This window comes from Brassica napus, chromosome C7, assembly GCF_020379485.1.
Source record: "Brassica napus cultivar Da-Ae chromosome C7, Da-Ae, whole genome shotgun sequence".
NCBI lineage: Eukaryota > Viridiplantae > Streptophyta > Magnoliopsida > Brassicales > Brassicaceae > Brassica > Brassica napus.
This window is the reverse complement of record NC_063450.1, coordinates 53,228,907-53,255,902: the sequence shown is the minus strand read 5'-3', so window position 1 is coordinate 53,255,902 and position 26,996 is coordinate 53,228,907. Positions and strand designations below refer to the sequence as shown.

At 36.4% G+C, this 26,996-nt stretch overlaps 3 protein-coding genes and 1 long non-coding RNA gene across 7 annotated transcripts; 3 read left to right on the top strand and 1 right to left on the bottom strand.

The window, feature by feature from the left end:
- The first annotated feature begins 4,373 nt into the window (after positions 1-4,373).
- On the top strand, positions 4,374-5,273 carry LOC125590684 (glutathione S-transferase T3-like). Its single transcript, XM_048764370.1, has one exon. It carries the CDS (start codon positions 4,374-4,376, stop codon positions 5,271-5,273), a length of 900 nt encoding a protein of 299 aa, XP_048620327.1.
- Positions 5,274-14,349: 9,076 nt separating this feature from the next.
- LOC106355538 (3-ketoacyl-CoA synthase 16) lies at positions 14,350-16,835 on the top strand (the record flags this gene model as incomplete). The annotated part of the gene is given in 2 exon segments (XM_013795488.3): positions 14,350-15,374; positions 15,376-16,835. Coding segments are annotated over 2 exon segments (1,284 nt in total), but the record flags the coding sequence as incomplete, so codon positions are not given.
- Positions 16,836-17,281: 446 nt separating this feature from the next.
- LOC111208153 (ammonium transporter 1 member 2-like) lies at positions 17,282-22,312 on the top strand. Its single transcript, XM_048763347.1, has 2 exons — positions 17,282-21,712; positions 22,169-22,312. Exon 1 carries the CDS (start codon positions 17,337-17,339, stop codon positions 18,846-18,848), a length of 1,512 nt encoding a protein of 503 aa, XP_048619304.1. The 5' UTR covers positions 17,282-17,336; the 3' UTR covers positions 18,849-21,712; positions 22,169-22,312.
- LOC111208277 lies at positions 21,347-23,311 on the bottom strand. 4 transcript variants are annotated; one of them, XR_002660252.2, is made up of 5 exons: positions 23,053-23,311; positions 22,902-22,952; positions 22,690-22,817; positions 22,163-22,264; positions 21,347-22,069 (listed from the first exon to the last, which is right to left on the bottom strand). It is a non-coding gene; the product is annotated as an uncharacterized LOC111208277 (long non-coding RNA). The 4 variants fall into 4 exon arrangements; XR_002660254.2 differs by having other exon boundaries at positions 21,347-21,706; XR_002660253.2 differs by having other exon boundaries at positions 21,347-21,667.
- Between the last annotated feature and the right edge of the window lie 3,685 nt (positions 23,312-26,996).

Sequence of the window (26,996 nt, the reverse complement as noted above, 5' to 3'; positions counted from 1 at the left end):
CGACCCAACCAAACTCGAACCGATCTAAACCAAACCAAAATATATTTCCAAACTATTTGGTTAAATGTTTTATCAATCCAAATGGTTTGGTTTTGTTCAAAAAAAACGAAGTGATTATTGAATTATATTAACTAATTATATTAATAATATTAAAACTTAAGATATTTCTTTACATTTTTACCACAAAAAAAAATTAAGATATTTAACCATCTAACCTAAACAACTATTTTTATACATTTTACTTTTAAATAAATAGAAGAAATACATTAACAATAAAATAGAAATATAAATATCATAAACTATCACCAAAACAAAAAAAAAACTACTTCTGATATATATATGTTTATCATAAATTATGACCAAGACAGAAAAATTACTATGAATAGCTTATAAGTTAGTTTCTTCTGTACGATTGTTTATATGGTTAATTTGGAAAAAAAAACATAAGATGTGTTTATATTTCTTTATAATATTAGATTTGATTTTAGATAACGATTACTGGTTTGACGAATATAACTTATAAGTAATGATCTTAGGTGTATATTTTATGTTTTGTACACGTGTGTTTCAGATAATTTAAAATTTAAAATTTAAAATGCACGGGTCAAGATTCTTAAAATACACATTAGTGGCTTCTTTCCAATTTTATAGGAAATTAGTTATTATAGTCAATAACATATGAGGTGATTTAGTAATGATGTCAAAATGTTATTAAGAAATAAATGAAATATGACTCAATATTGTGAGTTCTGTTTTAATATATAAGGATAATAAAATAACTAGAGTTTATTAAATAATCAAAAATTACAATATTGAACAAAGCAAAAATACAACGTTTCTTTTTTTCTTTTCTTTTTTGACACCAAACATTTCTGGAAAAAAATAACAATAGCATTCACATTGTTCTATTTTATTCTTTCAATAGATAAGGAACACATGAAACATATATTGATTGGGCTTCTGTGTATTGATTGTTTGATTCTCATTTGATCCGTCCTCTTGCAAATCGACTAGGAGTCACCTGAAAACAATAGTAGAATGTAAAGTGAAGATCAAAGTGATAAAACAAATGAAACGTAAATCAAATAACCGAACTGGATTAAAAACACCTACATAGTATTAACACTTCGGGTTTTGTTTGTTACCTTGTTAATGATATTGTGTATGTTGCGTGTGAATCTAGTATCATTATCTTTTCTCTGGCTGAAGAGGAAGCAAAAAAAAAGTGAGAATTTAATTTCCCGTAAGTATAACAAAGAAATAAGAAATGCATATTTATAAAGAACGAAAGGAGAAAATCTAATTTGTTAAAAGAATCAAATCCCTAGATTCACTGTGCTGGAGTTATCTTAATTCTAAATTTTAAGAAGTTAAAAAGTGGGGAAAAGGCGAGATATGCACCAAGTTATTTATATCCAATTTGTGTGTTTTTTTTTTTGAGAAAAAATCTAATTTGTGTGTTTAGTTTAAACTTAACCAAATAATAATTTGAAATTAACACTTCAGAAAAATTCAAAAATAAATTATTGTTTTCGATAACAATTAAGTTTAGATAGTTTTGGAAATAAATTCGTAAAAAAATATTAAGTTTTCAGATTTTCAGTTCAGTTTAAATCATGGGAAATTGCCAAAAATACCATTTCAAAATATCACTTTTTTATGTTTACACTAACCACTTTTACCCTCATCTTTAATGAAAAGTAAAAAACATTTATAACCTTTTGATTACCTTTGACAAAAAAAAACATATGGTTAACTAATCTAAACTTAAAACATCAACTCTAAACCCTAAACCCTAAAACTTCAAATCTAAACCCTAAAACGTAACTCTAAACCCTAAACGTAAACCCTAAACCCTAAATCTAAGCATAAAACATCAACTTTAAACCCTAAATCATCAACTCTAAATCCTAAACCATGAAACATCAACTCTAAACCCTAAACTCCGAAACATCAACTCTAAACCCTAAACCCTAAACCTTCAAATCAAAACCCTAAAACATCAACTCTAAACCCTAAACGTAAACCCTAAACCCTAAACATTATATTTTTCTGAAATTCGATCCCTAAACCCATAAATCTTCAAATCTAAACCCTAAAACATCAACTCTAGGGTTTTAGGGTTTATGGTTTAGGATTTAGGGTTTAGGGTTTAGAGTTGAAGTTTTAGAGTTTAGGGTTTAGAGTTGATGTTTTAGGGTTTAGGGTTAATTTTTTAGGGTTTAGGGTTTATAGTTTACCTTTTAGGGTTTAGGGTTTAGTGTTGATAGTTTAGGGTTTAGTGATGATGGTTTAGGGTTTAGAGTTGAAGTTTAGGATTTAGGGTTTAGAGTTGATGTTTTAGGGTTTAGAGTTGAAGGTTTAGTGTTTAGGGTTTAGAGTTGATGTTTCGGGGTTTAGGGTTTAGAGTTGATGTTTCAGGGTTTAGGGTTTATTTCAAAAAAAAATAGGGTTTTGGGTTTAGGGTTCGTATTTCAAAAAAATAGAGTTTAGAATTGATGGTTTAGGGCTTAGAATTGAGTTTTAAGGTTTAGGATTTGAATTTCGAAGTAGTATAATTCAGAAAAAAATTAAAAAAATTATTTTTTATTTTTTTAAATTTTTATTTATTTAAATATTTATTTATTATATGTATGAAGAATGTATTTTTGAAAATGTCCCTTTAGTGATGGTAAAAATGAAAAGTGGTAGCATGAAAATGGTAAACATGTAATTTCCCCTTAAATCATCCGGTTTTGGAATTATTGAATTTTAGAATCGATACATTTTCTTGTTCAGTTTATATAAAAAAAAGGTTATGGTAGAGTAAAGTTTGGATAAGTAGTTTTAATATCAATGTAAGTTTTAATTTTTATTAACTTCCTCACATGCAATTTTATATAATTATGTACAATATTATTTATTTTTAAATAAAAAATAAATGTTTCAGAGAGGCATATTAAAATGTTGCAAATGTAGATAAAGGTATCACATATTTTCTAACGTGTGTTACTCTAAATCTTAATTTATATGCCAAAAATCCTTGTGTCATTATGATTGAATATTTATAGCAAATTTTGCAAGAAAATATTTATATGTAGTTAAAAAGTAGCAAATTGGTAACGAAAAATTGCGGGGAGAAAATTCGTCGCTATTTTGCAGTGAATTTGCAATAAATAGTCGATAGCATTAATCATTGCAAAAGTATTGTAAAATGTGTTACCAAACCGCAACAAAAGTTCACATTGCAAAAAATATGTTGCAATACCACTATTTTCTTGTAGAGAAGAGATCCTAAGACCATGTTTATCGGTGGTGCTAAAGGGGATCCTTAATGAAATAAACCCATTTAATTAAATGTAAATAAAAGAAAAAAGAATAATCGATCCTTGATTAGTGCAATTTGGGAACCAAAGTTAAAGGGGGTTTTATTACACGTGTAAACATGAAACAACCTCTTGTTTTTATTTTCATTTTTATTTTCTTTCATTTTGTCAATCGTTTCCTCTTCTGTTCTTGTTTTCTCCGCAAGCGATCGACGACTCTGTTGAAGCTGTCAACGTCGCCTCCGTCTTCTATCCTCTTCGGCGTCAGATCAACGATGACAGCCCACCACGATCGAGGAGTCTCTCGTTTCTCACGACGTCGCCTCTGTCTTCTCTCATCTTCGCCGTCAGAGGAACGGTGGAAACCCACCACGATCGACGACATGCGGAGACTTGACGGCGACTCCTCCGTCTTCTGTCGTCTTCGGTCTGAGAGGAACGATGGAGAAGGCGACGACTCTCTCGGTCTACTAATGGCGTCGCCTCTGTCTTTTCTCATCTTCGCCGTCAGAGGAACGGTGGAAACCAACCACGATCGACGACTCTCTGAGACTTGACGGCGAGTCCTCCGTCTTTCTGAGACTTTACGACTCTCTGAGACTTGACGGCGAGTCCTCGGTTTAGGTAAGTGTGCAAACTTGATCTCATTACTTATGTTAATAAATGCTTAGAGTTAGGTGATGGTTAGAGTTAGGTGATGGTTAGAGTTAGGTTAGGGTAGTGAATATGCTTGTTATATTGTGGTTGTGCTGGTGATGAATGCTTCTGATAACTCTCAAATCTGATTAATGCGTGTTAGAGACTCTGCTTGGTAATAAATTTGTTAGAGTTAAGGCAATCAAGTCTAATAAATTTGTTAGTGTTAAAAGCGTTTTAAAACCGGTAGCTCTCAACTCATCTCAACGCCACTGAAAAGAGTAAAGGCAATTAAAAGCCAACCGGTAGCTCTTTTCATGTATTAAATCCGGTAGCTTTCTCTCTTTCTTTTCATCTTCAAACACAATCTCCCATTATATTCTTCCTCAAACACATCTCTTCTTCTTCCTCTCTGCTCAAACATAATACAAAATGGATTCAACGAATCCATATAGTCAGACAGCTAATTTTGTTGATCTGTTGAACAGTCAACAAGATCATGTCCTTCCTGAACCATTTAATTTTGGAAGTTTTTCATCACAAGTCCCTCTGTTCAGTACTCAATGTACTGAAACCTCAAGCTTCTGTGAAGACTCAGCTATAGGACGCAAAAGAAGAAAGAAATGGGCTCCTACAGATGATCTGGTGCTAATTAGCGCATGGTTAAACACCATCAAAGACCCTGTGGTCAGCAATGAGCAGAAAGCAGGTACTTTCTGGTCATGCATAGCAGCTTACTATGCATCTAGCCCAAAGGTGGTCAAAGGTGATAAGCGAGAGGCCCTTCAATGTAAGAAAAGGTGGCAGAAGCTGAACGATCTCGTCAGCAAGTTCTGTGGCTGCTATGACGCTGCAACAAGACAGAGAACTAGTGGCCAGAGTGAAAATGATGTAGTCAAACTGGCACATGAAATCTTCTACAATGACCATAAGCAGAAGTTTAACCTTCACCACGCTTGGGAGGAACTGAGGCATGACCAAAAGTGGTGTGAGCTTGCAACAACTAAGAGGGATGGAATCGCTAAGAAAAGAAAGTGTGAGGATGGAGCACAATCAGCCAGCTCACAAGCAACTGTCGATCTTGATGATGATGCAACGAAACGTCCTCCTGGTGTGAAGGCAGCGAAAGCCGCATGTGGTAAGAGAAATGTGGTAGATCCGCAGGCTGCCTCTCAGTTTCAGACCATGTGGTCTATTAGAGAGAAAGATTTGGCTGTGAAAGAGAGACTCTCGAAGATGGGTTTGCTTGAGGGGCTCATTTGCAAAAAAGAACCACTATCTGAATATGAAGAAGCCCTTAAGACGAAGCTAATAACAGAGATGTTGGGTTAATGTTCTGTTTGATGTCTAAAAACTAGTGTCTTTGGTTAAATGTTCTGTTTGATGTTCTGTGTAATGGTCTTTTTCATTTTATGTTTAAATGTTCTGTTTCATCTATCTGTAAAATATTGTATGCTTCAATGTTAAATAAGAAATGTTCTGTCGGAAGAAATGTTCAGTCTCATGTTGATCTTTACTGATCGTTGCTTGGTTGACAAGATATGTTGATTATTATGGTAAATGTTCAGTCGCATGTTAAATTGGTTGATCGTATGCAGGCAAGTCACGGGAAGCATGAAGTCATGTCGTGTGCAGGCAAGTCACGAGAAGTCAGAAGCCATGTCGTGTGCAGAAGTCACGAGAATCATGAAGCCATGTTCTGCTGCTGCAGAAAAGTCACGAGCGGCCAGAAGTCACAAGTCTTTGTGTTTTGTTATTGTGCATTGAAGTCACGAGCCTTTGTTATTTTGTGAAGTCACGAGCCTTTGTTATTTTGTGTCACAAGTGTATGTCTTTGATTTTTAATATGCAACATTGAAATCTCTATATAAAGTCTTTCTCTATATGCACTTTCACTCATTTCTCTCATTCTCAAAAACCCTTTCAACCATATTTCAAGTCACACATTAATCGAAAAACACTTTCTCTCATTCCATTCTCACCATATTTCAAAGACTTTAAACTCTTTCTATCCTTGATCACAAACACCCTTTCTATGATCACAAACACCCTTTGTATCCTTGATCACAAAACGCTTTAACATTTTCAAGAGATTAATGGCTTCTTCTTCACATAACACGTTTGAAGGAGTGGATGATCAAAATTTTGATCACTATTTCGATCAATATTTTGATCAATATTTTGATCAATATTATGATTAATGTTTTGATCAAACGTTAGAGAATTTATCCATTGATTGTGATCAAGAAGTCGAAAGAACAAAAAGAAAAAAAGAGTTCACATCGAAAGAAATCGTGAAGAAGGCGATCGACGTTTATGGAATGATTATTTCAGTGAAACTCCGACGTTTCCTGAAAATCTATTCCGAAGACGATTTAGAATGAACAAGTCATTGTTCGTGTGTATTGTTGATCGACTCTTCAATGAGGTTGAATACTTTCGACAAAAGAAAGATGCTGTCGGAAGGCTAAGTCTCTCTCCACTTCAGAAGTGTACGACAGCGATTCGTGTCTTGGCCTATGGTTCTGCGGCTGATGCTGTTGACGAATACCTCCGACTCGGTGCAGCGATAGCTCGGTTATGTGTGGAACAATTTGTGGAAGGAATAATATATTGTTTCGGAGATGAGTACCTAAGAAGACCAACACTGGCTGATCTTCAACGTCCACTTTATATTGGTGAGCAACGTGGCTTTCCCGGGATGATAGGGAGCATCGATTGTATGTATTAAGAGTGTAAGAATTGTCCCACCGCTTGGAACGGTCAATATTCACGTGGTTCGGGTAAACCCACAATCGTGTTAGAGGCGGTTGCTTCGTACGATTTATGGATATGGCATGCGTTTTTCGGACCTCCAGGTACCTTAAATGATATCAATGTTCTAGATCGCTCACCTGTTTTTGATGACATAATAAAAGGTCAAGCTCCCTAAGTTACTTTCTCTGTCAATGGAAGAGAGTATCATTTGGCGTACTATCTCACCGATGGTATTTATCCAAAGTGGGCAACATTTATCCAATCTATTCCAATACCACAAGGTCCAAAAGCGGCTTTATTTGCTCAACATCAAGAAGCTGTCCGAAAAGATGTCGAGCGTGCTTTTGGAGTCTTGCAAGCTCGATTTGCAATTGGTAAAAATCCAGCACTTTTTTTGGGATAAAGCCAAAATTAGAAAGATTATGCGAGCATGTATCATACTCCATAATATAATAGTAGAAGACGAACGAGATGGATACACTCATTTTGATGTTTCGGGGTTCCAAGAAGGAGAAGACACCGGAACTTCACATGCCGATCTCACGTATTCTACAGATATCCCTTCAAATATCGCTAATATGATGGGTGTTCGAACAAGAATTCGTGATAGACAAATGCATCAACAGCTCAAAGCTGATTTGGTTGAACATATATGGCGTAAATTTGGCCGTGATGGAGACATATACTAAGCTCAGATGTTTTTCCAAATTATTCTCGATTATTGTACTAGTCTTTATTTTTATGTTTTTTTTAAAAAAAAATCTATGTTTTAAATGTTATCTTTTAATATGTTTGATTTAATAAATAAATTTTATTTTAATTTTTTTTTTAAGAACCCCTAATTAAGAAACTCCCATTGGACCGCTCCAAATGGAAGTTTCTTAACTATGGTTCTTAACCCCACTTAACCACATTTAAGATATTAAATAATCATTAAGAAACATACTTAAGGATCAAGGGATAAACATGCTCTAAGTAATATATAAAATAGATGAACCACTCGACTTATAACTAATTGGTTTTAGGTTGGAAGCTCATCTACCTTAACATGTTATTAGAGCCCGATCCACGCATCCCAACCCGATCTACATTGATTTGGCCTAAAGTTGGCCCATCGATCCTTGCCCGAGCATTCCGAGATTGACGCTCAAAGAGCCATCATCTCGAAGGGGCGTATTAGACACAAAGTGTTCCATATCGGTAGTTGGTGTAAAGAACATGTTTTTTTGGTAGGTACAACAAGAAGTTGTATCAAGAACATGTTTGTTGATTAATTCAACAACACATTTCTTTTGTGTTTTTGGTTGGTGCAACAAGAAGTTTCACCAACTCCCCATAATCTCCTATAAATAACCACACAAGGAGAAGAAGAAATCCATCCCAAAAACAAAGAAAAAGAGAACAAGAGAAGAAGAGAGTGAGCAAGAGAGAAAATAAGAGAGAAAAAAAAATCTTTCTTGTGAGAAAATCTTTCTCTATAAGAAATTAAGTGTAATTTCTTGAGTGTATTTGGGGTCGGGTGTGAGTTGAGAGCTTGTAAAAATTTCCCGGGTTGATAATAAAAGATCTGTAGCAGGTCCGGAGACGTAGGCAAGATTGGCCGAACTCCGTTAACAATTTTGTGTGTGTTTTCCCGCTCCCATAAATTCGGTTTTCCACAAAAATTTGACCGCATATTTTCTAACAACTGGTATCAGAGCTTGAGTTACGGTGATCGGTCAAATTTTTTGCGGAGTTACTATTCACGTGAACAATAATTCGTGAATAGTGAATTTTGTCGGTAACATCGGTTTGTCGACGCTGGTGTTCTAATACACGGTGGTTCCAGAAACGATGGGAGGCGAAGATGGTTCGGCGCCCAGTATCGGGAAATTTGATGGTACAGATTATGCATTTTGGAGAATGCAAATTGAAGATTATCTGTACGGAAAGAAGCTTCATCAACCGTTGAGTAAGAAGCCTGAGAAGATGGATCAGGATGAGTGGGAGCTCCTTGACAGACAAGTTCTAGGTGTTATAAGGTTAACACTGTCGAAAAACGTTGCTCACAACGTTGCGAAGGAGAAGACCACAGAAGGGCTCATGAAAGTTCTCTCTGATATGTATGAGAAACCTTCGGCAAACAATAAGATGTTTCTCATGAAGAAACTCTTTCATTTGAAGATGGAAGAAGGTGGCCTGGTTGCCGCACATGTGAACGAGTTCAACACGATTGTCAACCAACTGTCATCGGTTGAAATCGAGTTTGATGATGAAGTGCGAGCACTGATTTTGTTGGCATCTCTGCCAAATAGTTGGGAGCCAATGAGAGCAGCGGTTAGTAATTCTATGGGTACTCAAAAGCTCAAATTCAATGATGTTAGAGATCGTATCCTTGCTGAGGAAGTTCGAAGGATAGACTCTGGGAGGCATCAACGAGCTCTGCTTTCAATGTGGAAAACAGAGGAAGAAACCCAGATAGAAATAACCGGAGTAATGGCAGATCAAAGTCAAGGAATGGACGGGGTCAATCCAAATTCAGACAGCCTGCAGAGTACTGGAATTGTGGAAAGACAGGTCACATTAAGAAGAATTGTCGAGCACCACCGAAGAAGGAAGACAACACTAGAGGCGGAGCCAATGCAGTGACACGTGAAATCGCTGATGCATTGGTAGTGTCTGATGATTCCCCGAGGAAAATTGAAGCTCGTGATGCAGCTACAAGTACCACCAAAGCGTCAATATCCTATGTCGATAGCCCAGTCGATTCATGGGTGCTTGACTCAGGAGCGTCGTTCCACACCACACCGCACCATAACATCATGGAAAATTATGTGGTGGGAAATTACGGAAAGGTATATCTTGCTGATGGATTACCTTTGGACATAGTTGGTATTGGAGATATCAACCTGAAGATGTCAGACGGACGTGTGTGGAAGATTACGAAGGTCAGACATGTGCCAAAGTGGATGCAAAATCTGATCTCAGTGGGTCAACTTGATGATACGGGGCACGATGTTAATTTTGGTGGTGGGGCCTGGAGAGTCAAGAAAGGTTCCATGGTGGTGGCTAGAGGTCATAAAAGAGGCACTCTTTATATGACGACGATTTATCAAGACACTGTTGCTGTTGTCGAGAATGCCAAACAGACCAAGTTGTGGCATTGTAGGTTGGGACACATGAGTGAAAAAGGGATGAAACTCATGGTGGAAAATGGCGCTCTTCCGGATCTGAAGACGGTGGATCATCAGATGTGTGAAAGCTGCATCCTTGGGAAGCAGAAACGAGTTAGTTTCTCTAAAGGAGGAAGAGAGCCAAAATCTGAGAAGTTAGAGCTGGTGCACACTGACGTGTGGGGACCTGCTCCTGTTGCATCGTTGGGAGGTTCATACTACTATGTGACCTTTATCGACGACTCCACAAGAAAGGTGTGGGTTTACTTCATGAAGAACAAGCATGAAGTGTTTTCGGCTTTCAAAATATGGAAAGCCATGGTTGAGATTGAGACGAATCTCAAGTTGAAGTGTTTAAGGTTTGATAATGGTGGAGAGTACATCAGCGACGAGTTCAAGAGATATTCCGCTGATAATGGGATCAAGATGGAGAAGACTATTCCTGGAATGCCTCAACAGAATGGAATAGCGGAAAGGATGAACCGAACCTTGAATGAGCGTGCAAGGAGCATGAGATTGCACTGTGGATTGCCAAAGACGTTTTGGGCAGATGCAATCAATACCGCAGCCTTCTTAATAAACAGAGGACCGTCTGTACCATTGGGATTTAAAATCCCTGAAGAAGTTTGGAACGGAAAGAAATTAAATCTTTCTTATCTAAAGGTGTTCGGATGCTTAGCTTATGTTCATATTGATGATGCTGCAAAAAGTAAACTTGACTCGAAGTCTAAGAAGTGTTACTTCATCGGCTATGGTAACACGGAGTTTGGTTACCGGTTTTGGGATGATGAAAATCGAAAGATCATCCGCAGCAAGAATGTTGTGTTCAACGAAGAAGCGTTGTACAAGGATAAGATAAGAAAAGGCTCGGAGAGGAAAGAGCCTGGAGCTGTTGACTTAGAAGATATCCTGACACCGGAGTTGCCACAGGATACCGCAACAGCAGAAGAAGAAATCTCTCAAAACGAGAGTGGTGAAGCTGAAGAAAGTGATGATTCTGAAATGGTCCCATATACACCAGTCACGGAGTTACGACGGTCAAACAGAATCATCAGAAAGCCAGTAAGATTTTCTCCATCGCTCAACTACATTCTGCTCACAGACAGAGGCGAGCCTGAATGTTATGAGGAAGCTATGCAAGTTAACGAGTCGATCAAGTGGGAGCTTGCAATGAACGACGAGATGGACTCGTTGTTATCCAATCACACGTGGGAGTTAGCAGATTTGCCTAAGGAGAAAAGGGCATTGCATAACAAGTGGGTCTACCGGATAAAAGAAGAACCTGATGGTAGTAAGCGCTATAAAGTGAGGCTTGTTGTGAAGGGATTCCAACAAAAAGAAGGCATTGACTACACCGAAATCTTCTCTCCTGTAGTCAAGATGGTGACCATCAGAACAGTTCTTGGGCTTGGTAGCACAAGAAGATCTGCATCTTCAACAGATGGATGTGAAGACGGCATTTCTTCACGGTCATTTGGATGAGGAAATTTATATGAAGTAACCCGAAGGCTTTGAGATCAAAGGGAAGGAAAGCCTTGTTTGCAAGCTGAAAAGGAGTTTGTACGGCTTAAAACAAGCTCCAAGACAGTGGTATAAACGGTTCGACAGCTTTATTAAAGGCGTTGGTTTCTTGAGGTGTGAAGATGACCACTGTTGTTACTTCAAGAGGCTTGAAGAGTCCTACTTGATATTTCTCCTATATGTCGATGACATGCTGATAGAAGGAGCAGACTTGCACGAGATCATTAGCTTGAAGACGAAACTCTCAGAAGAGTTTGCGATGAAAGACCTTGGAGAAGCAAGACAGATTCTAGGGATGAGAATCAGTAGAAGCAAGGAATGTCTTAAGTTATCACAAGAGGAGTATGTGAACAAAGTCCTCAAGAGGTTTAACATGGATGATGCGAAGCCAGTCAGTACTCCCCTGGCAAGTCATTTTCGGTTATCCAGAGAGCAGTCTCCAAAGACGGAAGACGAGATGGCATGTATGGATAAAGTTTCATATGCTTCTGCTATAGGCAGCCTGATGTACGCGATGATATGTACAAGGCCAGACATTGCACATGCAGTGGGAGTCATCAGCAGATTTATGAGCAATCCAGGAAAGGAACATTGGGAAGCCGTTAAGTGGATTTTCAGATACCTGAAAGGAAATCCAAGCTTATCGCTACGTTTCACGAAGTCTAAGACGGGATTGCAGGGATATATTGATGCTGACAATGGAGGTGACGTTGACAGCACGAAGAGCACAACCGGGTATGTCTACACCTTTGGCGGTACTGCAATTTGTTGGGTTTCAAAGTTGCAGAAAATTGTATCTCTATCAAGCTGTGAAGGTGAGTATATTGCGGTAACGGAGGCAACAAAAGAGATGATATGGCTACAGTCTTTTCTAGAAGAGCTAGGCCATGACCAAGGAAAAAGTGTGTTGTACTGTGACAGTAAAAGTGCCTTCGATTTGGCAAAAAATCCGGTTTACCATGCTCAGACGAAGCACATACATCGTCGGTATCATTTCATCAGATCAGTTAGAAGATGAAATGTTGGTGCTTGAGAAGATCCCAGGAAGTAAGAATCCGGCAGACATGCTGACGAAGGTCGTGCCGTATGACAAGCTGAGGTTGTGTGCATCCTCAGTAGGCTTGTTGGAGTAACAGGGAAGACCTGTTACATTGATCAAGGTGTGAAGACAGATTAAAATCAGTCTTCAAGTGGGAGATTGTAAAGAACATGTTTTTTTGGTAGGTACAACAAGAAGTTGTATCAAGAACATGTTTGTTGATTAATTCAACAACACATTTCTTTTGTGTTTTTGGTAGGTGCAACAAGAAGTTTCACCAACTCCCCATAATCTACTATAAATAACCACACAAGGAGAAGAAGAAATTGATGTAGATAAGTATTTGGAATATTTCCAAATATCTTATTATTTGTTTTATTAATTATTTAGATAATTATCTTTATTGTTTTAGGGTTTTCGGTTTTATTATATATAGCCGTTTAGACTTAAGTTTGTATTCAGTTGATGATTTGATTAATAAAAGTTGAGATATTTCTTTTTAATCCTTGTTTTCGACTAGATCATTGGTGATCTCAACGAATTTAAGAAGACATTGATCTTAGGTATTCTTAGACTAAATAAGATCTTTGTATTATTCTAGTTTTCCGGGTATTCTCAGAATCAACGGATCTCTAGTTCTATCCTATAAAGCTTCCGCTACATCAGTTGTTATCAGAGCTGGCGTTTTGGTTTCTTAATCAAAACCCGATTCTGGAATCATGGAAAATTTGTTCGTGGAAAGTGAAGTTATTGTTTACAAAGAAATCGTGGGAGATCCAATTTTCGATGTTTACAATGAGGGTGGAATTCAAGACAAACGCGTTGATCAATTGATGCTTGTGTCGTGATGGTCAAGCATTGGGTGGCAGATGGCTTCACTCCTAACGAAACTTTCCAAGTCAATCGTAAGGAAAGAGTTGGATTCATAATTCAAGAGGAACACACGTGTGCTTTAGAGAAGAAAAAAGGTGTTTCACCTTATGATGATATGGTAATATCTGGAATAAATAAATCACATTCAAGTCATATGATTTGTCAAGAAAATATGAAGATGGATCCTCACGAGGGAAGATGTTACGTTTTCCAACTCGGACGGTATCGTCACTGGATGCTCAAGAAGAGAAGAAACAAATTAATCGAAGACCACGGTTAAGATTCGAGGGCGAATCTTCTCCAACCCGGAGAGAATGATGTAGATAAGTATTTGGAATATTTCCAAATATCTTATTATTTGTTTTATTAATTATTTAGATAATTATCTTTATTGTTTTAGGGTTTTCGGTTTTATTATATATAGCCGTTTAGACTTAAGTTTGTATTCAGTTGATGATTTGATTAATAAAAGTTGAGATATTTCTCTTTAATCCTTGTTTTCGGCTAGATCATTGGTGATCTCAACGAATTTAAGAAGACACTGATCTTAGGTATTCTTAGACTAAATAAGATCTTTGTGTTATTCTAGTTTTCCGGGTATTCTCAGAATCAACGGATCTCTAGTTCTATCATATAAAGCTTCCGCTACATCAGAAATCCATCCCAAAAACAAAGAAAAAGAGAACAAGAGAAGAAGAAAGTGAGCAAGAGAGAAAAAAAGAGAGAAAAAAAAAGTCTTTCTTGTGAGAAAATCTTTCTCTATAAGAAATTAAGTGTAATTTTTTGAGTGTATTTGGGGTCGGGTGTGAGTTGAGAGCTTGTAAAAATTTCCCGGGTTGATAATAAAAGATCTGTAGCAGGTCCGGAGACGTAGGCAAGATTGGCCGAACTCCGTTAAACAATTTTGTGTGTATTTTTCCGCTCCCATAAATTCGGTTTTCCGCAAAAATTTGACCGCATATTTCCTAACAGTTGGAAGAGATCCTAAGTAATATATAAGATAGATGGGTCATTCCACTTATAAGCAATTGGTTTTAGTTTGGAAGCCCATCTACCTTAACACTCTCTGCTTCTCGGGTGGACGATTTACATTGTGAACCGACCCAAACCCGTTTACCTCGTTGACTTCAGTTGCTACCTCCCACCGTCTCATCTCAAAGCCAGCGTCAAGAAGATCATGCACCACGTAAGAGTTGTACGTGAATCAGACAAATGGGGGAAGACAGACGAGAACGATTACTTGATGGACTTTGTGACCAAGATTCTAGAACGTTCCGGTCTAGGCCAAGAGACCTACGTACCGGAAGGTCTTCATTGCTTGCCGGTAGAACAAACCATGGCCGGGTCACGTAAAGAGACAGAAGAAGTTATAATAGGAGCGGTCGATAATCTTTTCCACAACACCGGAATTAGCCCGAGTGATATAGGTATATTGGTGGTGAACTCGAGCACTTTCAATCCAACTCCTTCGTTATCAATTATCATAGTGAACAAATATAAACTTAGGAAAAATATAAAGAGCTTGAATCTTGTTGGGATGGGATGTAGTGCTGGCGTCATCGCCGTAGATGTCGCTAAGAGTTTATTGCAAGTTCATAGGAACACTTATGCTCTTGTTGTCAGCACGGAGAACATCACTCAGAACTTGTACGTGGGTAACAACACATCAATGTTGGTTACAAACTGTTTGTTCCGGGTAGGTGGGGCTGCTGTTTTGCTTTCTAACCTTTCTAAAGACCGAAAACCCGCGAAATACCAGCTTGTTCACACGGTGAGAGTCCATAGCGGGGCAGATGACCGATCCTATGGATGCGCAACTCAAGAAGAAGATGAAGATGGTGTAGTTGGAGTCACCTTGTCAAAGGATCTACCAACGGTAGCTGCAAGAACCCTAAAGATCAATATCTCAACGTTAGGTCCACTGGTTCTTCCAACAAGCGAGAAGCTTCTCTTCTTTGTAACGTTCCTTAGAAAGAAGTTTCTCAACCCCAAGATCAAGCATTACATGCCGGATTTCAAGCTTGCGTTCGAGCATTTCTGTATTCATGCGGGTGGTAGAGCGCTTATAGATGAGCTGGAGAAAAATCTTCATCTCTCCGTTACATGTTGAAGCATCAAGAATGACACTACACAGGTTTGGTAATACCTCATCGAGTTCCATTTGGTACGAGTTGGCTTACACGGAAGCTAAAGGAAGGATGAAGAAAGGAGATAGGACTTCGCAGATAGCGTTGGGGTCAGGGTTTAAATGCAATGGTTGTGTTTGGGTGGCTCTTCGTAACGTTAAGGCTTCTGCTAATAATCCTTGGGAAGAATGTCTAAACAAATATCCAGTTGAGATCGATATATGATTCAAGAGTGTGGCCGATTCTACTGATCATCGTTATCATTTGAAGTTACGAATATAGAGACGTATAGGCTGGTTATATATTGCGTACTTCAAATGCCGTCTTTTAGAAGTTTTTATCTTCTTCTTTTTAATGTAGTGATGTTTGCTCTCGTGAACGAATAAGTATAAATATTTCGTGTACTTTTCTACAAATAAGTTTATTTTTATTACCAACCATACATAGAGGGTAGAAATACTACAGTTTATTTTTTTTTTCTTATTTATAAATATCATTGGCTATCAAAAGTCACGATTTAATGTAACTTTCCAGCGGCGCCGTAAAATTTACCTAGACGTATTCGAGTTGTTCTCTGTATTCGCTGTCGATTTATCCTAGAGGGTTTCTCTACGTCTATCAGTTATGTTGTATTGCTGTTTTGCTGTTTTGCTTCTAGTGCTAGGATTGTCTCTTCTTCAAAGTGTAATCTTTAAGTATTAACGAAAGTTATGTTTAGAAAAAGATCATGCAATATAGAAGATGTAGTTGCATAATCGAAGGTGGTACAGGTTTTGCTGTAATACCCACCAAGAAACAGAAAGGGTGAAGTTGCCAAGGAGACAACAAGAGATTTCAGCTAAGAAAGAAGATTAGTTAATTATTACAGAAATTGAGAGTTCGAACCTGGACATGCTAGGTGAGATGACATAAGACGATAGACCATTAAACCAAATTAAGGGAAAAAAGAAATAGAAAATTTTGTTTACAATGCTTAAGATTGTAGATTCATTTAAAAAAAAAAAGAAATATCTTAGGATATTACTCCCTTCGTATCAGTTTAACTGGTGTTTAAAGATTTTGATTTTGTTTCAAAATATGTGATGTTCTCACAATTCTAGGTGAAATTTAATGTCATTTGAAAATTTTGACCAATTATAAAATACTGCATTTTTTATTGGTTGAATTACTTTTATATAATGTTATTTTATGTTACCAAAGACAACTACATAAAAGTTTGTATTTTCTTAATATTTGTGCAAAAACCTTAAATACCTATTAAAATGATACATAGGGAGTAGTAAAAAAGTTTTTATCACAAATATATAATCTAAATATCTAAATGACCAAAATGTGTATACAATTATACCTATAGAGTTAACTAATCTAAATCTTTGGGTTTAGAGTTAATGGGCGGAGATTTGAGATTAAGTTTTAAAATTTTATAAAATAAAAAATAAATATTAAAAATTTGAAAATAAAAATTTGAAAAATAGTTTCAAAAAGTATTTCGAATTACAAAAATAAAATTTAAAAAAAAATAAATTCGAAAAAAATTCGAATTTGAAAACATATAATCTGGAACTATATTTTTTTTCTTTTCATTTATTTATTTATTTATTTATATATCTAGGATATTAAGGTCTTTTACCTATTAAATGAAATATTTTGATCAATTTTTTTCTTAGAATACATTTTTGTGATAAAAACTTGAAAATCGTGTACGGAGAATTGCCCAAAAGATGTACATATAAAAACGGAAGATGGCAATAAACAAAATAAAATAAAGAGCACCCTCGTTGACTTCCTTCCAACACTTCAGGCCTGCATATGTTTTACTTCTTTTCTAATAATTTGCCAGTTCTTCTCCCACATAGAATGCTTATATGTACTCTTCCACCAAAGGACAAAACATTCTAACCAGTTTGCATATTATCTATATGCTATAATGACTACACCCTCCAGTATTTGCTCTGCCTCTGACCTCGCCGTCCTCCTCACCACTTCCTCTAACTTCAACTCATCTGCAGCCGCAGCAAATTTCCTTTGCTCTCACCTCTCAGCCATTTCCCATAAATTTTCAGACACAAATTTCGCCGTTGATACTACATATCTCCTTTTTTCTACCTACATTGTTTTCACCATGCAAATAGGCTTTGCCATGCTAAGCGCTGGTTCAATACGCGCCAAAAACACAAAAAACATCATGTTATGTAGTATCCTTGATGCTGCCTCAGGATCTGTCACTTACTATCTCTTTGGTTTTGCCTTCGCCTTCGGTACACCTTCCAACGGATTCATTGGTGGTCCCCGCAATTTCTTTGCCTTAAACTCGTTCCCTGAAGGCTCTGGCTACGACTTTAGTTTCTTTCTCTTTCAATGGACTTACGCCATCACTGCCTCAGGAATCACAAGTGGCTCGATGGCTGAACGCACTCAGTTCACTGCTTATCTTATATCTTCTTTTTTTTTGACCGGTTTCGTCTATCCGATAGTCTCGCATTGGTTTTGGTCGAACGATGGATGGGCCAGCCCAACACGCTCCAACGATATTCTTTTTATTGGCTCTGGTGCGATTGATTTTGCCGGTTCGGGTGTGGTTCACATGGTCGGCGGTATAACCGGTCTCTGGGGATCTTTGATATTAGGACCAAGAATCGGCCGGTTCAACCACAAAGAAAACACTTCTTCAGAAATTCGTGGGCACAGCGTACCGCTTGTTGTCCTCGGTACACTCATGTTGTGGTTGGGATGGTACGGGTTCACTGCCGGTTATTTCTTAACCATTCTAAAAGCTTACAACCGATCTCCTCAATACTATGGTCAGTGGAGTGCTATAGGACGGACCACCGTCACAACTACTCTGTCTGGATGCACCGCGGCACTAACCAGCATGTTCACTAGTCGATTTCTGGTCGGCCACTGGAGTGTGACGCACGTCTGCACCGGTTTGCTAAGCGGCCTTGTAGCTATATCATCGGGTTGCGCGGTTGTGGAGCCTTGGGCCGCGATTGTGTGTGGCTTTGTGGCCTCGTGGGTTACGATCGGTCTTAACTGGCTAGCCAAAATATGTAAATACGACGATCCGCTTCAAGCCGCTCAAGTGCACGGTGGTTGTGGTGCGTGGGGGTTATTATTTACGGGACTTTTCGCTGCTAAAAATTACATGAGTGAAGTTTATGGCGGCCAAAGCGGAAGGCCGCACGGTTTGTTCATGGGTGGAGGACTGAAGCTACTTGGAGCACAGATGGTTCAGATAATTGCCATTTTCGGGTGGGTGACGTTGACAATGGGATTTTTGTTTTATGGGTTACATAAGATGAATCTTCTTAGAGTATCTGTGAAAGAAGAAAAATGTGGAATTGACATGACACGTCACGGTGGGTTTGCATATGGGGCGCATGTAGAGGATGCAGACTGGGTCAAACCATGGAACCAAGAAGCTGAGACTGAGCGTTGAGTATGTGCAGTAATACGTGCGTTTATTTCTACTTGATCCCATCAAATCAATAAACCCCCATTTCCTTTCATCTTTCATTTTCTTTTGTTATATGGAGTTGTTGTTTTGTTCTTGTCAATTGTGGAGTAAAAAAAAAGTTTAGCAAAGATATGAATCACAGTAAAAAGGATAACGAGTCCGGAAAATGTAAAAAAAAACGTCATTTGTGTATAAAATTACAAGTTGTGTTAATCTTTTGGTTTAGAGGGAGTTATCGTGTTATGCTCACCTCCCACCAAAAAAATGGAATAAAATAATATGAATGATCAAGACATGTCTTTAAACTTGGCATAAAAAGTCTTTAGCTACATTACTTATCAAATATGTCAGGTTGGGTCATCTTTGATTTGTTCGTTTCATTTAGATATTATATATAAACGTACTACTTGTATTATCTCTTGTTTTAATTCGTCGTGCTCCTTTTGACTTATCCGATATCATTTTTGTTAAATATGCTAGGTGGAGTCATCTTTGATTTATTCGTTTGGTTTAGATATTTACATGTATAATACACTTGTTTTAATCCGTCTCAAGATGACTTTTAAAGATTTGTTAAATATGCTAGGTTGGGTCATCTTTGATTTATTCGTGTGATTTAGATATTTACATATAACAGACAGTTTATCTGAAGATGACTTGCTCCTTTTGACAGGATACCAATCATTTTTGTTAAATATGTTAGCCCGGGTCATCTTTGATTTATGGGAGTTTTTCAAAACTAAATCCTTTTTTCAAGTCAAACCTAAAATCAATTTTTTTTTGTCATTACTATTTATTAATAAATTTTCTTTACTATCTCTATATTTTTGAATTATTTACAAAATTACTAATATTATTTAATTTTTATTAATTTCAAAATTAACAAAAATCAAATACACCATAATCATTTCTTCTTATTTACAATAATGTCATCGTCATTAATTTATCCAACCACCATGAACCATCATTTTTGAGCTCATAAAGCTTTAAAATTTAATTTTCAACCACTTTTTTCTCATTCTAAACCAATAAATTTTCATTTCCTCTCATTTCCTCTACATTTTCATCTAAAAAACTCTCATAACTTTCATTTTCATAAGCACAAACTTCGTATTTTCAAGTTTCTTCATTAATGAATCGTGAAAGGTGTTTCTTTTTGCTCATATTTGGAGTTTGGATGGTTGAAAAGATTGGAAACGAGCTTTAATTACAGCGGAAAAAAAGTAATTATTTACATGATTTTCGTCTTTTTCAGATTTGTGTCGCGATAGTAAACTGTTTTGTATGTCTACGCCTATATGCAGACTTACGATGCAGTCTATTTATCAACGCACACGTCAGTTTTACAATTGACCAAATGATTTTTTTTGTAACGCAGACTTTCCCAACAGTCTACGTCTTTACTTTTGACAGCAAAAAACAAAAATTTAGGTAGACTTACCAAGACGTGTACGTAAAAGGGGTTAGTTTTGCATTTGACCAAACTTTTGACTTTTCATAGTAGACTTCATAGTAGACTTCATCGGAAGTCTACACAATATAGACTGCCAGAGAAGCCTACAAAAAGTCAGTTTTGCATTTGACCAAAACTTTGAGTTCGTTTAATAGATTAGTTTTGTGTTTGACTAAAAAGTTTAAAAATCAATCAAAAATTTATTAAATTGTAGACTTCATATGCAATCTTCTAATCTTAGAAAAAAAAACGTAGACTACCTGAAATCTACTTTTTTATTTTTGTCAAATGCAAAACTAATCCATCGGATTTGAGAGTAGACTTCATGCAAAGTCTACACAGCCGTAGACGTTCATTTTAATCTACTCGTAGAAAGTCAAATTTGATCAATTGCAAAACTAATCTCTTTCAAAAAAATTCAAACATGTAGACTGCATATGAAGTCTACTTTTGAAAATCAAATCATGTGTTAATTCTGTTCAATTGCAAAAACTAACATTTTTAAAGTATAAACTGAAATGGAAGTCTACTTATATTAAAATCACAAATTTTTTTCAAATATAGAAAGTAACCCGTAAAATTTACAATTGCAAAAACTAACTCAAAGAATATATCTATTTGAGGGTCTACATCTGTAAACTGAAAAAAACGTCTACAACTTCGTAGACAGAATATGGAGTCTACGTTGACAAATATATTAAAATTGAATTTGTGTATTACTCATTAATTTTTTTTCAAGATTTTTTTGTTTGACAGTGTGTGTTAGTTAATCTTAATGGGTTTGAGTGATTTTGAAAAGAAAATTTGTTATAATTATGAAAGAATAATATTTTTTATTTAGCTTTGTAGTTAGATAATAATTGTAGACGTATTTGTAAATTTAACGTAGAATATAGTTGAAGTCTATTATTAATGAATTCTAATGGTCTTGAATTTTAAAAGTTAATAGGTTATAGTTAAGGAACTATCAAAGGAGAATGTTCCTTCTTAATTTGTAGTTCTTTAACTTGTTTATATTGCTTTGGAGTTATACTAAGTTATATTATTTGTTAATATGTGTTAAGAATCTCTAAGATTTTTACAATACATGATGTCTTGACAGTCGTGCAAAAATCTTATGTAAAAATAAGACAAATACTGAAGCAAACAAATTACACAAGACAAATACTGACGTTAGATGCAAACAAATTACTACTACTACTGCTGCTGCTACTACTACAACTATGCAACAACACTACTCTCGTCTTTCTCAATAAAATGTCTTCGTCTTCCTATGCTCGTTCCAGTGATGGGCCTTTCTAGGTTGCATGTGGAATCTTGTGCCCCAGCCATCTCTTCCTCATCTCTGCTGCTCATTAAGCCAACCAACGTAGATCATAAAGTCACACTGAAGGTAAACATAAACATTCAACAAAATCACATACCATCATTCGTTTGTTTCTACTAAACTTAATATACCTTCAAAGCCAACACATGTCAGGAGTACTTCTACCGTCAATATAAACAACAATGTTGGAACATAACATCAGGCATAAACATACAAGTTTTTCGCAAAAGCTCTAACCATCAACACAACAAGACAATAGAACCTACACTATAGTCTCAAATAAAAACAAATAAAGTGGATCAGTCAAGGAGTTCTTTAAATCAGTTTGAAGAATTGAGAGAGAGAGCGAGAAACATGTTTAACAGAGTTAGCACAGCTGAGAAATTCAAAAGAAGCTACTACTGGATGATGTTTTTGCCGCATCTGCCAATGTCAAGATTAATATTCAGTAAACAGATGTGCTCTTTTAAAAAACCAAAATTAGACTTAAGGTCTCTTAAAACAAGGCAACTATACCTGAAGAAGATGGATGGATGGTCTCATAGAACTCCTTTAACAACAGCTGATATAATTCTACATCCTACACATAAGTTAAGGGTCTCCACCAAGTGTTTTTTCCTGAACAAAGAAGTGTAAACATGTTAGAGACTGGGCATAATAAGCAAAGATTCAATCCGTTGCATAACATATGCCATGCATTTATATGAATAAATCATATCCACTGATATTGGAGACAATATGACATGACATAGTTCAGGAGGTAGTTCAACAAACTCACTGTCATGCTCTGCAGTAAAATAAAAATAAAAATTAAGGAATAAGGAAGCCAATGAGACTTGCATTCTTCTCTACAAAAGTTTCACAGAATCTAAGCTCAGCAAACATGTATGAAAGATATGCCATAAGCATCATAAGAATTCCACAATTCAGGGAAAAGTCTACAACCGAGAGAGAAGTCTACAATTCAAAAAAAAAGTCTACAGATAAACTTAGAAGTACTCTACTAGTTAGGTTATTAAAACAGAAGTCAAGCACTACTTCACCTTCGCCGTGAGAGTCACCGGAAGCAGAAAGATGGACGAGAAGATACACTGTTCCCTGGCCTGGCTCAGATCTGTGTATACCTGTCAGCCTTGGAAACCACTCCAATTTCAGCTATGATTTGTCTCATCTGCTACAAAACCAGAAAAATTTCAGCACTTGATAAAATATTTAAAATAGTGAAAATAAGCATAGAAACAAAGAGACAACCCACCTTCAGAAATCGAGATGAGCTTGGGCTCCTCGTCAAATTTCATATTAGTAACTGCCTCGAGGAAAAGATTGAATGGGGGAGGACAAAAACAAGATAGAGATAAGTCTACCAGTTAGGTTGTCAAAACGAAATAAGTTAAGGACTACTTTACCTTCGCCGTGAGGCCGAGCGGAAGCAGAGAGATGGACGAGAACAGATGCAATGGTGCGGTCAGATCTGAACGAAAGAAAAATTAAAAGTTTAGTTAACAAAAAAAAAAAGAACAAATGACTAAACAAACAACCACGAAGACCAGCGTAGAAACCACCGGGCTTGAAGAAATCACCAAAAGCAGCAGAAACGGCGTGAAGAAATCGCCCACCTGCGAGAGAGAAAGAGAGACAACAGCGCTTAGGGTTTCTTTTTTCTTTTTACCAATGTTCACAAGTTATATGTCGTATAACTTTTCTGGTTAGGTTAAAACCTTTTTGATTTAATTTTGGTTAGGCTAATTTATTTTGGTTAAAGTTTGGGTCAAGTTAAATTGTTTTCGGTTAGGTAGAGTTTTTTGGAAGTGTTGTTGAAGGGTGAGGTCTTAGGTTAGGGAAGTCAGTGAGGACTCACATGTGAGGGGTTAAGGTCGGTGCCCTGCAGGGCTGTGAACCTGAAGTCCACGGGATCGGTGAGGTCCACGGGACGGGTTGTCACAAAAAAAATTGTTTTTTCAGACAACTCGTCCTGTTAGAGTGTTGTTAAAGGGTGAAGTATTGGGTTCGATAAACGCCAAGCGCATCAATAACCTATATGGAAGAGTCAACGAAGACTCACATGCAAAAGATTAGGGTCAGTGCCCTAGGTAACTGTGAACCTGAGATTCACGGGATCGCGGGGTCTACGGGACGGGTTGTCACACGAACCTTAACCTTGGATGGATCCACAAACTTAAAGAAGAAAAACCGCCCACTGATAGTCAAACTTCGTTGCAAACAAAAATACTTTCAATTGTTAGAAAAAAAAAAACTTTCAAAAGCTTTTCATGTATTATCACATTTGAAAGATAAACGTTTGACTTCTTGAAGGATATGAGATTCACCCACACTCCATATAATGTTTTCGTCAACAAATTAGAACATGTGAATATGTGATGTTCAGAAACACTGTTGATCTTATGCAAGTTTTAAAAGCTCTGCCACCAAACATAAATCTATGGGTTATAACATCTACTTCACCATACACAACTCTAAGCTGATCTGCCTCAGCATGAATATCCAAGATTGGATCCACATCATCATCAAAGATAGGATATACATTTCAACAAAAAAAAAAAATAAGATAGGTAGGGCAGCTTCCACTGATTTTTGCAGCACGTGACACAGATTTTTGTAAAACTCCAGTAGTACTTCTCGCAAAGCGTCAACGTGCTCATTTCTTGCTCGATTCTTCATTGTTGAAGATTCCTTATTGGTCGCATGACAAAAGAGCCATTTCAGCTTTAGGTCAACTAATGTAGCCCAAGCTATGACCTTGACTGATAAAGGGTAGATTTCTTTTTTCTTTTTTAGAATTTAAGTTGCTGTTTCTTTTTTGTAACGGTAAATTTTATTGTCACATGATTATTTACAAGAAATTAAACAATTCTAAAAACAGAACAGTAAAATTTTGTGGAAGCTCTTTTAATCCAATGGTTTGACTAAGAATTAATTAATGTTTTTACACCAGTATGTCCGGGCTTCAATTTCCAAAACACAATTTATTAAAATAATTATGCAGACTATGGAGAAAATACTTATAAAGGATCTTCAACATGGTGCAAGTAAATTCGATCAGGCATAATCTTCGTAAGACGGTTTCGGTGATGCAGTTAAACATAAATCTTTGTAAAGCAGGTAGTATTATTTATTGTCGGATCGTCTATATAATATTTCTCATAATTTTAATATTATAATAAATCAGCGTTAAGAAAAAAAAAAGAGTAAAATTTGATGCTGAAAGCTATACTAGTTTCTTTTAAACTTTTGAGCTGCAGGTCTATTTTTTTTATTTTAGTAAAACATGATCGTTTGTGAAGAATAAAAATTATGGAAAGCATTCATATCATTTACCAATCATCTTTTATACTCACTAGGGACTTTTCTCGGGCTACGCCCGGGTATTCGTATAAGTTTTTTGCTATCATCCTAAGATAATTAATTTATAGGCAGATCACATTTGATATGTATCATTCGTAATAAGAGAAGACAGAGACAATTACCAATCTTCCTGAAATGATTATTGGAGTAGATGTCTCTGAATCTTTTAAGAGCTTCATTTGCAGCAGCTGCTATACGCACATATCACTTGCTTGAGTGGAAAATTTCTTCAGCTCTTGATAAAAAGAACAACAACGGCAATTAGGTTTGAAACGGAAAGTAAATATTAGGTAGCAGCTAGACATGAGTGAACAACTGGAATCTCAAAACTTTAGCAAGGGGAAGAGAAGATAATACCTACATGTGGAGAATCAGCAGTGATCCTGAAGCTGCTCAAAACGTTCTGAAATGGTAACAGATTGACTGGGATTCCATAAGAGAGAAATGAAATCAGAAACTAAGATTCAATTCTGGAACATACAAACAATTTGGAATCAAAGAAACATCGGAGGACCCTCATCTATGAGTTCACTACTCTAAAATACTTGTGCAAGGTACCAAAAAGGGATGATATACCATAGTTGGAGACAAATAGTCATATCCTCAAAGTACATTGTCTTGGACTAAAAATCAATCCCAATAATTGCCTGCAAAACGAAGACCGGTCAACAAATTTTAAAGAGGTCTACTAACCAAATCTATTGGCTAAATTCTGAATAGCATTATCTATTTCAAATTTTCCTTAACAACTTATTATCGCATATATGTTTGTTTCTTCTTCTTCTTACATGGGCTACCTGAGCAGAATCATCAGACTCAAGATGGAGAAGTAACTGCAACAACACAAATGAGCATCTTGTAAGCATCCATACTTGTTTGCTTCTTTGGTAAAACAAAAAAAAAATCTACTGACCAAGAATTCAAACATGTTTCTTAGTGAATAAAGGAAGAAATCCAAATATAGTAGATGTCGAGTTGAGAGCCTGTAGAAATCTTATAAGCAGTTACATCCTGCATAAGGAGTACGTAAATTTCATGCATCACAAAATTCAGAGTAGACATAAGATATAATACTTAAAACAACATCCAGTATTGAGAAAGAAGAAAAGAGCTACAAAATGATAAATGCATATGTTTTTCTTAACACATTAAATATGTACGTTTACAATATCAAATCATCACCTTTGACAGTGAGTAGACTTCAGGAACACTTTCTATAATCCTTTTGAGAATGAGAATGACTCCATGAATCTTGTTGGTGCCTATAAAAGGTATATGACTGCAAAATATTTCATATAATAGTTTTGTTAATTAGACTTTGTTCTGCTCCTGCTTGTATTGCCTGATAGACATGTTTAAAAATGTCCAAAAATTGTGAGTTTAAACGCTGCAACTTCCTCGCCAAGTATCACCTGAGCACATCACATATAAATCAAGTAAGTTCATAAGCTGCTTCAGTCATGTCATGATTATCCTCTAAATCTCGGCTCTTGAAAGTATTGTGTGTGTGCATATATACCTTCTTCTTCAATTGATAAACGAAAGCTGCCATCATCACCACCTCCGACCATCTCACTCTTCCATCAGATCTCATCTGCTGCAGACAAAACCGTTCCGTCTGAGATCCTTCGCCACTGCCATGTGATTTATTTACTAATATGGTTCATGATATGGTATTTACCTTAATAATATGTGAGGACGATAACCATGTTCTTCTCCAGTATCTTATTCTTTTTGCTTATGTGTTCCTTCCCAATCTAATTCTCCTCTGTTGGATACGCTTGTCTTTGTTGTCGTATATGAAACTTCTTTTTGAAAATCTTTGAGACGTAGTTGTTCATAGAATAGAGGAGTTGATTTGAGGGAAAAGGAAATTCTTGAAAGAATTTGAAAGAGCTCAAAGAACAGAAGAACTGAATTAAGGGACAAATAAATGGTTGAAAGAATTTGAAGAGATTAATTGAAGATGTTCTATAACTTTGCGAAA

Bases quoted from the DNA above. Each gene is read 5' to 3' on its own strand.
- LOC111208153 (XM_048763347.1), top strand. From the start codon at position 17,337: ATGACTACACCCTCCAGTATTTGCTCTGCCTCTGACCTCGCCGTCCTC.
- LOC125590684 (XM_048764370.1), top strand. From the start codon at position 4,374: ATGGATTCAACGAATCCATATAGTCAGACAGCTAATTTTGTTGATCTG.